Source organism: Papaver somniferum, chromosome 1, assembly GCF_003573695.1.
Source record: "Papaver somniferum cultivar HN1 chromosome 1, ASM357369v1, whole genome shotgun sequence".
In the NCBI taxonomy this organism is placed as follows: Eukaryota; Viridiplantae; Streptophyta; class Magnoliopsida; order Ranunculales; family Papaveraceae; genus Papaver; species Papaver somniferum.
Window position 1 is genome coordinate 247938047 of NC_039358.1, and position 14907 is coordinate 247952953.

Sequence of the window (14907 nt, forward strand, 5' to 3'; positions counted from 1 at the left end):
CCAAATTAAACAGAATTCAACCTAAAAATTCAAACTGATTGAAGTTTTGATTCATTATTGTTCGTGGGGATTCAGATAAAAAACGAGTACTTTAATCACTTGTTCAAACTAGATATGCCCTACAAATATCTAAAAGGAGCAAAGAGCAGGGTACTATAAAATTTAGCTAGACAATCTCTCCTTATATAGAACATCAAATTATTATTATCTTAGGAAAAAGAAATGAAATGTGATGTACCCTACTGAGGAGTACATTCACTTATCAGTAAAAAAAAGAAACTTACTACGATAAATAACCCTAAAAAAATAATGCACATAGAAGCTGCGTTTGTTTTTTACTGACTCGCCATCAAAATTTGACTCAAGGTCTAAGTCGACATGAAATTAGACTCAAACTCAGAGATGAATGATTTAAGTTGGAAAAACGCATTGACTGTGTCAAAATTCATCTAACTTAACAAAAATATATATATCTTTTTCCATATGCCCGAGTTAAAATGAGTCTAATTATGAATCATACCCAGATGAGTCAAATCCAGATGCAACTATATGCAAAAACTCAGCAAAAAACAAACGCAACCGGAGAAATCGATCGGGTACTACATCTGTTGGTGTCTCTCTTTCTCTAAAGAAATCTTCCTCCATAACCTGCACTAATGAATAATGCTTGTTTTATTTCATCAGAGCTTATTATTTTTGTTTGCTCCAATTCCTATCAATGAATATACAAACATTAAAGTTAGCTCAACAATGTTGAATGGTCTAATCAAGATAATTAAGTTATATGACTAGTATTATATTTACCTCTGAACATGAAGCTTGCATTGCAAAATCACTGAAACAGCTTATAACACACTGTTGAATCTCAAGTCCTAATGCTTCAATGGCAGTCATAGTCGATAGTAACAACCCCGGTTTTCCTGCACATGAAATCTCGACTCGAGTATCCATTTCCCTCCTATCTACTTCAAACTAAAAAAATTTCATGCAAGATTATTCGATTTAGAGTCCGGGTTTCGGCTATAATTTCTGGCACAAGTAGTACTCTAACAAAAATATAATGTGAGCATACCTTGGGAGTATTTCTTATGAGAATCTCCTTTGACTTGATGTCCTTAAAGATATCCATTGAATTGTTTGTTGAACCACCCATTTGATCGATTTCTCCTCTCAATGTTTTGATTCTATCAAGTAATTCTTTCATGTAATCAATAGTATCTCCAAGTATAGATGTTCTGTCCATCTGTTAATTAAGAGAAACGTAACCCTAGTTTCACATAACATTATTTGAGTTCATTAGTACATATATACTGTGAGTTAATGAATTACCTTGCTAATCTTAGGAACAACTGAACGGAGCATCGAAAGGCGGTCATTTAGTCGTTTTCTTCGCCGTCTTTCCGCCATTAGATTCTTTGATGGTTGTCCTTCAACTTTCTTCACCTTAGTCGTCTTTCTCGCTAAACCCGTTTCAAATACTTGAATCTGACTAGTACTAGCTTGATGAACTTGCTCAAGTTTAAGATTTGTGTCATTGTTCTCATCTTCGATTAGCTTTTGAGGTTGATCATTACTTAGTAAAGGACTAGGTAACACTATTTGATCATCCTGTTGCTCTATGAACAATGGAGTTGGTACCGTATCTTGCTTTTGCTCAAAAGTGAAGTTGTCTATCTCTGGCATTATAAAGCTAAGATCTTCTCCAAATGGGACACTCATTTCATTGAATAAAGAAACAAGATCGAGTTGTGACTTTGTCGAAGACATTTCTCCGAACAATGACGGACTCGGTGGGAACCAATGCAAACTTGGCGGGTTATTAGTAATCATCATCTCGTTGAAGCAATTGAAAGTACTCCATCCATTGGAAAGCATCATCATTTCATCATCAGTAGTGGCATTCATTTGTGGAGGAAAGGTTTCCCAACTTTCTCTTCTTAAGCTCAGTAATTCCTCTAAGAAACCTTGCTCATCAACCTCCATTATGTTGCTTCCCTTCTTCCTCTGGTTCACTACTCACTGTATGAAAAAGCTCTCAGCACAAAGTTGCAGAAATCATGCATATATACAAGAAGCAGTAAGAGCACACAAAATGATTCCCCTTCTTAATGGATGAAATATGGTACTATGTACTTTTGTTTTCGTTTCAAAATAAATAGTTCTTACTGCTTCCTAAAGGTATCTAAAATAATGTGCATAGGTTAAATTTTTTTGATAGCAGTTGGAACCAATATAAGGTACACTAAAGGAATCTGCTTTTACTCCTCTCTTTTTCACTTTTCATTCATTCTTTTTAAACAATAGTGTGGTTCTAAATTAACAATCCGTGTGGGAATAGGGCTATACTTTCATTTTTTTTGGAGTTAGCAAAGAGATAGATGTAGAGCACCGAGCCATATATGGAGTCTGTATTTTAAGCAGATTTGGGGAACCATTCGGCAAGTGTAATAGTCATCTTACGCCCTTAGCCTCTATAAAGATCACCTTTTTTTTTCTTTTTTACGTAGAAGAGATACCTGACAATCAATATCCAATGCTATTGATAATTTCATGAAACAAACTGTGCACAATACTATGATATTAATCACCTTTCTCATGCCTAGGTGTTAGACTAATTGTGATGACAAAGAAGTGTACATATGCTTGGACGAAACCTGAAAATTCAATGGACTAAAATGAACTCTCATAAATGTCATGAAAACAATGACCCCCACCATATATATGTCCTGATGGAAAAGGATGGGAAACTAGACCTTGTCAGGGTCTATGATGCCACATTGCTACTGCATACAAATATGTTTCCCATGAAACATTAATTAGGTTGATGTCTCTATATTCAAATGATGATACATCTTTCACCAATTTTCTCTCTTTTCTCCATCAAAAAATATTGATCGCATCTATGTTTATCAGACCTGGTCCCTTGAGTCTCTTTATTGTTTATTTTTCTTTAATATATTTTTGTGATGTATCTGACTCAGAATTATTAAACGTGGCATAATAATAAGTTAAATTCAGATGTAATGAGTTAGATTCTCATAAGAGTTGGTTGAGTTAAAAAAGAATAAACGGTTTGTAAATTTTAGCTTATGCTGCTTAAAACAACCTATGTACTTAATTACTTTGTTTGAGCTGTGACAAAACATCCAAGTATACGACTCATTTGATCCTGTTTGCAGTTTTGTCTGCTATAAAATTTCTGCCGATACAAACAGCATCTGAATCAGAGGTATCCAAGATCAGGAGCTAAATGCAGATGCCAAAAATATCATGTTGCTTTGTTTGAAATCTACCAAAACATCCAAAAAAAAATCTCATTGAAATTTTGGGTCTAGTTACATCTTCTTCAAGCAAATTTTGGATTACGGGTCAGAGATAACAGCCTAACACGACAACCTGATTTGATCTCTCAGATACGTCTAATAATCTCCATATTCACTTTGTCACGAATCAATTACATTTGTGTTTGGTTTATTAGTGGTTACTCTAAGCCAATCAAGGGCGATAATGGATTTTGTACGACGACATGATAATTTCAGGAATAAAACAGCTACAAACAACAACAAGAGCATCATGCTGCATGCACACACAGCCTTTAATGACAATGATCAAAAAAACAAGCAAGACCAAACAATAATAGGAATCGAAAACATATTATTATTCACGCCTACAAAACAGACACTAACAGCCTAAAACACCAACCAACAGACCATCCTTACAGCACTGAGTGTACTCATTATAGAGGATATGATACAGCCATCATACTAGCAATCAATTCTCACGGTGGTGGTTTGAACAAAACGCTCAACAACGCGGCCAAAATAGTGTTCGGACAAAATTACTAACCGACCAAAAGATGAAAAAAATCATGTCACAGTGAGAGTCTGGATTAAAGAGAAAAATGATTCAGTGCACCAGCTGGGCAGTTAGTACAATTCTTTAGGCTGTAAAGAGTAAATAATTGATCCCCAGATAAATTTAAGCTTGATGTCAAATGAACCAACATGTATGGAATGCAAACACAGTAAACACGTGAACTCAAGACTACTATTTTCTACCACGGGTTAACTTACCATAAACGTCCTCTCTATGTCAATGTGGAATCACAGGCGGCCATTAAAGATCAAAGCTATTCCCTGTTAGTACTCTCTCAATACAAGAGAGGTCACTGTTTACTTTTTTCCATTTTGCGACACATTCTTCCTCTCGATCGAGGTTGCTAGAGAGAGTGTTTGTCGCGTCTTTCCTATGACAACTATTTTATTTTTGGCCCGAGTTCTATTTAAGCAGTTCGATGTGAGTTCAGCATTCAAGATTTACAGTAAAATATATAAGTTTTCCAAGAAGTGCCATGGGGACGCCTAAATCATTACTTTTTTTTTCAACCTACGCCCTGGTAAAAAATGCATAAAATTACTGACAAACAGGTGGTTTGTTTGTTCTCTTTTCTTCAAACCGGCTTGTCTTAATCTGGCTCATTATATATAAACATCTAATTTATAACATCTGTTTTAGGAGGAACAAACGATCTGACATCTGACTTAAACCTAGTCATACTCCGAGTTAAGTTCAAATTTCAAGTCAGATCCAAACAAACAAAATAAATACCTTCGCAAAAGTAAAACTCAAATGGCATTTTTTGCCGTAAATTTTTCACACTAATTGCACTTTGAAAGAGTAGTCTCACAACTGGATGCACATATATATTAAATTTTCATTATTTTATGTCATTAGATTTTATCTGAATAAAGTACAAAAATATGGTTAGACTATTTGGGCTAGTCTACTAAATTGTCGAGGTATCATCACATTACAGAAAGAAAAAGATGAACTATAAACTGTTAGACGAGATAGATCATGGACCGATATTGTGAGTGGTGGTGACAAGACACACAACAGCAGTACAAATCTATGAGAGAAAACCATGGTGGTTTACTAGACAAGTCAATCTTTCAGCCCACAATATATATATACATTTGTATTCGTCACACTGTTTCACTTGCTTAATTTGTCATTATGTTTCCTCTATCCAGCTGCTAATTGAGAGAGTTAAACTGATTAATTGACATAAATTGCTTTGGTTATATGCACCTAATCTATATCAATAGTGACCTTTGTCTATGATTAAGGTTAAGTATTGTGCATTATTTGTAAAGACATAGTTTCTTTTGATTATGTCCATCTAATTTGTATTAATAATGAATTTCACCTGTTGACTAAGATTAAGCATCGTGCATTAATTGCAGCGACCGAACTGTTTGGTTATGTGCATCTAATCTACTATATGGACAATGACTTTTGCATATTGATTAAGAGGGACAGGGTGTTTGAATACCAAAAGCAAAAATGTTTTTTCTTTTAAAAAAAAAAAAGGTATCCAGATCTTAGGCTGTGTTTGATAGGAGTTAATTCCATGGAATTAGTTATTTTTTCATGGAAATAACGCGTTTTATGTCATTCGGTGAAAAGTCTATTTCCATGGAATTACCAAAAAAGCACGGCATAAAATATATTTTAAACTCAATTCCGTGGAATTTTATGGAAAATCTTTCCTTGCCTCCCCCAGTAAAATGATTTCATGGAAACACTTTTCATGGAATTGTCTCCTTTCTCTATTATCAAACATGGAATTGTTTCAGACAAATAGCAGCTGCAATCCCCTCCGCTCTGAGAATCCGGCGATAATGCAATCTTAACTCAATTGCATCCAATTTTATCTTACAGTCAATCTTTTGTCTACTTCTTTAATCTCTTTCTCATTTCTTTGTTTTTGCTTTCACTAATGATTTTATCTGTCTAATTTCTCCCTGTTTTAATCATTCTTTTCTTTTGTTTGTTTATTCACTTTTTACATTTATCTCTTTAATTTTCATGGCTAACTAATTTACTGTTCTCTCCTATTGATGCTAATGCAGCTTGTGGTTTCTCTAATGGTGTTTGCCTTCTCTATAGTTGTGTTCAAGGCGTTTGCCGAGCTTGTTATTCTAGATTGTTTGACAGTATGGAAGATCTATGAGGTTATCAATGGCATTTGTTGGATAGAAATCCTTCACCGATCCAACTCAGTTTTTTTTTAGGCCATCATCACGCTCTTGCTATTTTTCAAAATTCAAAATCCATCATCACTAAGTCAGCCGTAAATTATGGCTCCTCATTATTCTCGGAATAACTTCATCCAGCTGTTATTTCCTTACTTGTTCCGGTAAGAATATCATTATCTTTACTGAGAATACCCAAGGAAAAGGAAACAAGAACTTTTGACCTTCCTAGATTTAAACCCAAATTATTTCGTAACACAGCTCCAGAAATATACCTCTATTGAAACCCTAAAAAACCAAAAACCCTGGTTTGGTTAACAATGGAGAAGGAAGCAAATAATGAAGTAGGTGCGCTGGTTAATAAGTTCAAGCAGGATACACCATCCCTTGGTAACACTGAAGAAGTGATTGTTGTTCAGAACAGCAATAACACTAATGAGAAGCTTCTGCGATCGGTAAGATCATTATTGAAGGAAGAATGAATCACGACCTGGTTCCAAAATACATCAAATTTACTTGGCCATTCATTGCTGAAGAAAACCTTCGTATTGTCGAGATTGAACCTAATCTCTTCGTCTTCAAGTTTAACAACTGGGATTTTCTCAATACTGTGATTAATGAGCGACCTTGGCACATCAACAAAAAGCTTTTAGCGGTTCACGACTATATACCAAGCATGGTATACACAGAAAACACTGGGGGTTCCAACAATTTTGGATTCAATTGAGGTTTCTCTTGCCGGAGCATATGAACGTTGCTTCTATGACTAAAATTGGTGAAATCATGGGAGAAGTTGTTGCCATTGAACCAAAGGATGCTATTCTCACTGGGAGTGATACTGTGAAAGTTTGCGTCAATATCGACCTTAATGATCCATTAAGAAGAGGAGTGAAGGAAATCACCAATGCAGGATTATTGAAATGAATCAAGTTCTACTATGAGAGACAACCAAGTGGTATCTTCGCCAACTGCTACATCATCAAACATTGTAATATTGTCTGTAATGATGTTGCAAACTTTCTCGCAAAAGCTCATGACAAGCCTTACTTCTTTGGTAAAGTAAGTAACTTGAGGAAAACTATCACCTCGAACACTAATTTGAATGCTCCAGTTTCAAGGAAAAATCAAAAGAAGTTCGCCAAGAACACCATCTTTGTCCCGCCTAAAGATGGTGTCCCTATTAATTTGGATAATTTCCTCCAAGACAAAGATCTCAACAATGAAGAAGCCATAATACTAGGAAAAGGAATTAGAACTTCTGATGATGATGCATCAAGCTCTTCTGATGTCCCATCCTTAACCCTCAATACCAACAGTGATAACCTCATAGTGAACCAAACAGCTCACATGTACACAACTCAAGAAACACAAGCTGGAAATGCATCGGAGGAGAGTCAGGTAACACTCATTTCCACTTTTACCCAAATTTTTTCACTTATCCTTTTAATTGCCCATCTCATTAATTTTCATTCTTTTTTATTTCGTTATCTAGCCTTAAGTCGAAGTAATCATAAAATTCCGAACTTAAATCTGCATTTATTTTCGTACTAGTATTGCATTGTTTCTTTAACTCATTTAATTTGTCTGAACCTCATTCAAGTTACTAATCATTATTGCATGAAAATTAAGGTTTTTTTCTTCATAAACAAGTTATTTTTAATTTACCTCCTCTTGGTTGCTCGCAATACTAGTTCTTTCTCTATTGATCCTATCCAAACTCATTTAATCAACATGAGAATTCTCTCTTGGAATGTTCAAGGCTTTAAATCCACTACCACTAGAAATCACCTTAGTGATTTAGTTATAACACGAAACCCTGACATTATATTTCTATGTGAAAATAAGATAAGCCAAATAAAAAGTAAACCACTTCTCTCCCAATATCAGTACCCAAATCAAGCTTTCATAGAACCAATTGGTCTCTCAGGTGGTTTAGTGATACTTTGGAAAAATGGTTTCACATGTGATCTTGTCTTTTCCAGCCTTAACATGTTCAATCTAGTCATTCAATATGATGAGAGAAAACATGAGTTTTTTCTTACCTGTATGTATGGGTTCTCTAATCATAATAAGAAGAAAGAACAATGGGAATTTATTCATAAAATAGGTGAAGAAGTCAACACTCCTTGGATTTTGCTAGGAATTTTCACTTACTTGATAATGATGAGAGTCCTTCTTCTTCCACAGATGGTTTTGAGAACAATATTATTAGATCTTGTGGTCTTGAAGATATTGGTTTTGTAGGCAAAGATTACACTTGGACTAGTAATAACCTAGGCACTGGTTCTAGAACATCTAGAATTGATTTAGCCTTTGGCAATGGAGATTGGAGCACCAATTATCCTAATTCTAAATTACTTCATCTTACTCAAGTTGGAAGTGATCACAACCCTATTTTACTAGTTATTGATGCCAATATACCAAAGTGTTGGAAACCATTTAAGTTCTTTTTTACTTGGTTAAATGACAATACTTGTATTCCTGTAATTGAAAAAGCTTGGAACACTAGTGTTTCTGGCTCCCCTGGTTTTCAGCTTACTCAAAAACTCCAGACTACAAGAAGAGATCTTTCTATTTGGAATAGAGCTCATTTTGGTGATATCAATCAGAAGGTAGACAATTTGCAAAAAGAGCTTGACACTCTCCAGGAGCAACCTCTCAGTGCTGAGACTCATGACCAAATTTTCTACATCAACAAGGAACTAGATAAACAACACAAAATCAAGAGTGAATTCTATCGGAAAAAATCCAGGGATAATTTCATTAAGGACATGGATACCAACAGCAAATACTTCCACATCAAAGAAAATAGAAAGAAGGACAGAAATAACATAGATTCCATCAAAGATCACAACAAAAATTGGTTACATTCGAGAGAGGAGATTTCTTTGCATCTTACTGATCACTTTAAGTCAATAAGCACCACCACCAATCCAGTTTTGGATGAAAGACTTTTCTTAGTTATTCCTTCACTGATCACTGAGGAAGATAATACTCTCTTAACAAGAATTCCTACTTCTCAAGACATCCATAGTACTCTGAAATCTATGGAGAACTGGAGTGCTCCTGGTCCAGAAGGGTTTTAGGATGGATTTTATAAAAGCAAATGGAACATAGTTGGAGAAGATGTGTGCAGAATGGTGTCAATATTTTTTGAGTCAAAACATGTCCTGAAGAAAATCAACAAAACAGATATCTCCTTAATTCCCAAGAAGAAGAAATCCTCTTGTGCTGCTGATTATAGACCAATTGGTCTATGTAATACTTCTTATAAGATCATTTCAAAGATCTTGGTGAACAGAATGAAATCCCTAATTGGTAAGATCATTTTACCTTATCAAGCAACCTATGTCTCTGGTAGGCTCATAAGTGATAATACAGTTATTGCACAGGAAATAATTCATTCTATGAAGAAAAAGAGGGGCCAAACAGGCTGGTTTGCACTCAAGATAGACATGTCCAAAGCCTTTGACAGGCTTGAATGACCCTTTCTCATCAAGTTTTTGAGGTATTTTGGCTTCTGTGAAGATTTTTGCACACTAGTTCACCAATGCATCAGCACTACTTCACTATCTGTCATTTTAAATGGATCTCCATGTGAAGAGTTTCAACCTACAAGGGGAGTTATACAAGGTGATCCACTATCACCCTATCTGTTCATTCTAGCTATGGAATTCTTGTCAAGAAAATTCATCCAAGCTCAGCAGAACAACACCATCAAAGGCATTAAAGTGGTTGCACATTCACCAGCCATCAATCATCTGATTTTTGTAGATGACTGCTTGATTTTTACTCAGGAAAATCTATCTTCAGTTAACCATCTTTTTGAGCTTCTAAATGACTTCAGCTTTCAATCAGGTCAGCTTATAAATTTTGAGAAATCTTCAGTTTACTTCAGTAAAAATACTAAACCAGAAATTGATGAATCTCTTACACACATTCTTGGAGTTAAGAAAATGTCATATCAAAAGAAATATACTTAGGTTCACCCCTTATCTTAGGTCATTCAAAACAAGAAGCTTTTAAATGCATTAAATAAAACTTTCAAAACAGATACACTTCATGGTCTTCTACTTCTCTTACTCAATCTAGTATAGGAACTATGGTGAAGCATGTGCTCAATTCCATCCCTATCTATCAAATGGGTATTTTCAAGATACCATCTCAAGTTCTCAGCAAACTCACTTCTATTCAAAGAAAATTTTTCTGGGGATATAAATCCAATAAAGGCTTAAATCCCATTGGATGGAATAAAGTTTGTAAACCTAAGGAATTTGGTGGAATGGATTTCAGAGATCTGGAGATGCTAAATTTAGCTTTATTTACAAAGCTTGCTTGGAGACCGCTCACTGAAAAGGATGCTCTCTGGACTCAAATAATGGGCAACAAATACTTCAAAGACAAAAATATTTTGCATCATAATTAAGATTGAAGCAAAAAATGGTTCTTATACATGGAATGGAATTACTAAGGGTCTTGCTATAATTCAACAACATTACTTCATGGAGGTCAATAATGGGAAAAAGACTAAGATATGGCTGGATCGTTGGATACCAGGTATTTTTCACCCCCCCTATTCCAATTAATGATCTACACCGATTCTATCAAGATGTTGAGGAGTTACTCCTGCCTAACTCAAGCTCTTGGAATGTGGAACTTCTTAACAAATTGTTTGATCAAGCTACTTCTCAGCAAATACAAGGAATTTTTATGGACTTAACCAAAGAAGATGTTATGATATGGAAACCATCTAGGGATGGTAAGTTCACTGTCAAGAGTGCATATAAGGTCCTCACCATGTCTAATTCAGATATACAGATCAATAGTCAAATAATTCAAGCCACAGTCTGGAAATCTCTTTGGCATTGCATTGCAGTACACAAAATCAAAGTGTTTACATGGAAGAGCATCCATGGTATTCATTCAACAAAAGCAAAACTGTCTGCCTTCCAAGATTCTCCAGATACTCAGTATGGCTTATGTGGTTCTCATTATGAAACCATCGAACATCTACTGATGGAATGAAATTACTCAAAAGAAGTGTGGAGGCATCTCAACATTAATATTGAACAAGATCGAAATAGATTTGATAGTGTTTCACAGTGGGTTGAAAATTGGTTCTCTAGTAATCTTAGTACCAATAATGAAAGAAGATTTCTCTCTTTCATGATTGAATCTTGGGTTCTTTGGAAGGATAGGTGCGAAGCAGTCTTTCAGGGAGTATCTCTTAACCCTCTCAACACTTTGTGTAGAATCAATTACTATTTATCATCACATTTGAATACTAGTGCCATGCATGACCCTACTCCCATACATAATTCCAATGCTTCTTTAATTTCTATATCTCGTTGGAAACCCCCCAAACAAGATACCTTAAAGATAAATATTGATGCTTCCTTTTGCCATGATACTAACCAATTGGGTACGGGGATTATTCTCCGGAATTTTGCAGGTACCTGTCAAGGGATCTAAGGACATTACTCAAATGGAGCACTAAGTCCTGAAAATGGAGGCGATTCTAGAAGCTTTAATCTTGGCTAAAAAAATGAAGCTAAGAAGGATTCATATCGAGGCAGATGCAAAGCTTGTCATCTAGTCCTTATTAGAGAATTCTCTTTTAATTCAATGGGAGAATAGAAATCTTCTTCAAGAGATTAAACATTTAAGTGGTAGTTTTGATTATTACAAGTTTTCTTTTGTGAGTAGAGATGATAACCAAGTAGCGGATGCTGTAGCTAAGTCTATCAGAGCAACAACGTCCAACATAAGGTGTTTAGTTAATTTCCCAGCTAAGAGTTAGATTTGTGAACTCTTATCAAGAGACCAGAATGCTCTTGCAGATTGATCAATAAAAATTTTTCTTTATCAAAAAAAAAAACAAACAAACATGGAATTGTTTTCTTTCTCTGTTATCAAACATAACCTTAGAGTCAAGAATATTTTGTTTTGCAAGAAGTCAATTTGAGATTTTGTTCCTAACATAACTTATGCTTTTTATTTTATTTTATCTTATTTTTTGCTTCATCGAAAATCGATTTCTCAAAGTATATCCAAAGTTCAGAAGCAATAACAATTTGCTTCGTAAAGAGTTACGAAGCAAATTATGTTCTAAAACTAGTTTTTAGCTTTTTTATTCATTTATTTTTGGTCGAAAGTAACTTCTTAACTAGTATTTAAACATGCTATAAGAAGCAATAACCTATAATTTTCACAACCAACTTGAAACCATGTTCTCAAAAGAGCCTTGATGGAAGAAAAATTCAGGATTTTTCTGTCGACCTGAAAGGTTCATTTAAGAGAGTGAACGGCTTTATTGAGGCTAGAAACTTAGGGTTGATTCGATTTATATCGATCATGGGTAGAAATTATGGGTAGAATTTCTACGTTTATATGATTGTATCTAATCTTATTTCCCGTAATTCTACTAGAACTAGACTACGTACAACTAATAATTGATCGTACTGTTGGTGAAAGTATAGTAGAATTCAATCCACACCTCTGAAACGTCTTAATTTCATAGAAAAGGGTCGTATGTTTAATGTCTAATTAGGGTATGGGACATAAAAGATACAATTGATTTGTTAGGGACGTAGACTAACTTTTACTGTCTAATTTATTACTAGAATACCCTTGTGAAGTGAATAAATGACATTATACCCTAACTTGATTAAATCTAACAGAACCATTTCTTCGAACATCTTTACTGCATTTTCGGACACTTCTTCGCTAATTCATATGTCGGTGGGTTTTCGCCTCCAAGTAAAAGCGAGTTCCGTATATTTAAAATGGGTTTGAAGATTGGGTACTTTATTTGTACAGGAATGGTATAGTTCTTTGTTTTTCTATAAAAACAGGGCAAGATATCAACGAATAGATGCACAGGATGAAATTAGTTTTTCGAATTGGTGGTGATCGTTGAAGTTGTGAGTTAAATAATCAAAACGCCTTTTTTCTCTATGTTTCTGTTGCAAGAATCCAATTGATTTTAGTGTATGGGTTTGTTTTATTCCAGATTTTGATTTTGGTAGCTCCGTGTTGAATTGTAGGGAGTTAACAGAATAAGTGACTTTAGGGTTTTATTTTCCGTAAGTTACTTTCAGAGTAAGATGATGGAACTTGAAAGTGGATGAGAATTTAAAATCCTCTTATGTTACTCGGAAAAATCAAAAGACCAAGAATCTTATTTAGATGGAATAAAACTGAAAAGGGTGAGAGAGCTAAATTCCTTGATTGTAATTCTTAGTCAACGACTAGTCAAAGGGGTTTTGAAAAATTAAAAAAAGTCAGCTAACCACCTTCTAACGGTCTACAGTCAGTCAACGACCCTAATACATTAACTGTATGTTCTATGACCCAGGTCCTAATTACATAATAAACTTATGACCCTTTTACAAAATATCTCTAGAAAAAATTGAGAAGGAAAATGATGTAATCGATCAAAAGATAGATATACCAAACTCGTAGCTATTTGTTTGTAAAGATCTTTACATCTTTCTGGATTAATTATGTCTTTTTCTACTAGGTCAAGTCCAATCATTTGGAAAAAGCTAGTGTTATAGCGGTATATAGACAACCTAAAAAACCATAGGGTCACACAAAAAAATAAAGATGTGATTTCAATATCAATGTAGACATGAGATCATTTTGATTGTTGAAGAAATGATAATTGAGATTGGTGCAATGTATGTTGCTAGTTTGGTGTCTAATCAAGAATGATAATTGAGTTAGGAGAGAATAGCATGTAAAACAGACATTAGTACAAATCATTCAAATACCCAATAGTGTAATTAAACAGGGCGAAAAAATAGCTGCCTTCCAAAAAAGAAAAATGTTCTCGAGTGACTCGTGGGGCTATATATACTTTCGGATTGGCCGAAAGCCAGCAGATTTCGCATCCCAGCTCGATGTACTTTCGGGAACTGTACTGTGGTGAAAATCTCAGCAGTTTCAACCGAGATTAACTGCGTTGGTCAATAATGAAAGGGGACTACATTTGTAAAGAGGTGAACTGGAAAAGGTGGGAAAAAAAACATAGTAATAATTCTGATTCTGCAAAAGGTGGGGGTGGGGAATATTAGAGTCGTCTCACTTGCCTGGATCATTCTGATTTGGACTCACCATCATTACTGTGCGATTAGATGTTTGTGTAGAATCATTTTAACAGTCAATTATGTGCTATTGCAGAGGGCTCTGCACAACAGTGGGAACACTACTGAGCCAAAAAGTCCGAATTCAAGATAGATTTGCTGGGATGGTAAAGTCGTTGAATTATGATTGATATCTGCCTACAGATAGAATTCATCTACATCCTAATGGTGATATATTTCTTGATAGGTGCACTATCTCTGTGGTGAAACATGAAAGGGACAAAGGGTAGTCGAAAGTGGGAATACAAGAAATATTCTCAGGTTACCCAACAGATAAGGCAAAAGATGAAATGAACCCCAAAATGAATAGATAGTCAATTAGGAAATAAATAACTAGTTGAAATCCTAAACTACTCCTAACTTCCACTTCCTATAATAAAACGCATCCAATGATCCAAATGATAATAGTTCATAAGCTTACCAGCTGATAGATCAATGTCCAGGCATTGTTCTACACTCTTATGTTAGATTCCTAACAGGTGATAGCGTTCCAAAGAAAGTTGTTAAACCACGGAAACACTTCTGATGAGTAGTACCATCTATTATATTGTCGAGCTGTTTTTTGGCACATTTCTTCGTTGTTCGGTCATAATAGTAGAGAAACTTCAACTCCGAGTCTGAGGATTTTGGCAAGGATACTAAAATTATTCCTGTACCGTTAATCGCTTTGAAAGAAAAACAATGTACTTGAGTCAGCCGGCGAGGCAATGGGATATCCTCTT

The 14907-nt window shown here is 35.0% G+C and overlaps 1 protein-coding gene across 1 annotated transcript; it reads right to left on the minus strand.

Moving 5' to 3' along the window:
* Positions 1 to 186: 186 nt before the first annotated feature.
* Positions 187 to 2177, minus strand: LOC113324382 (transcription factor bHLH61-like). Its single transcript, XM_026572705.1, has 4 exons — positions 1330 to 2177; positions 1073 to 1243; positions 805 to 972; positions 187 to 712 (listed from the first exon to the last, which is right to left on the minus strand). The coding sequence occupies exons 1-4, from the start codon at positions 1981 to 1983 to the stop codon at positions 626 to 628; spliced, it is 1080 nt and encodes a 359-aa protein (XP_026428490.1). The 5' UTR covers positions 1984 to 2177; the 3' UTR covers positions 187 to 625.
* Between the last annotated feature and the right edge of the window lie 12730 nt (positions 2178 to 14907).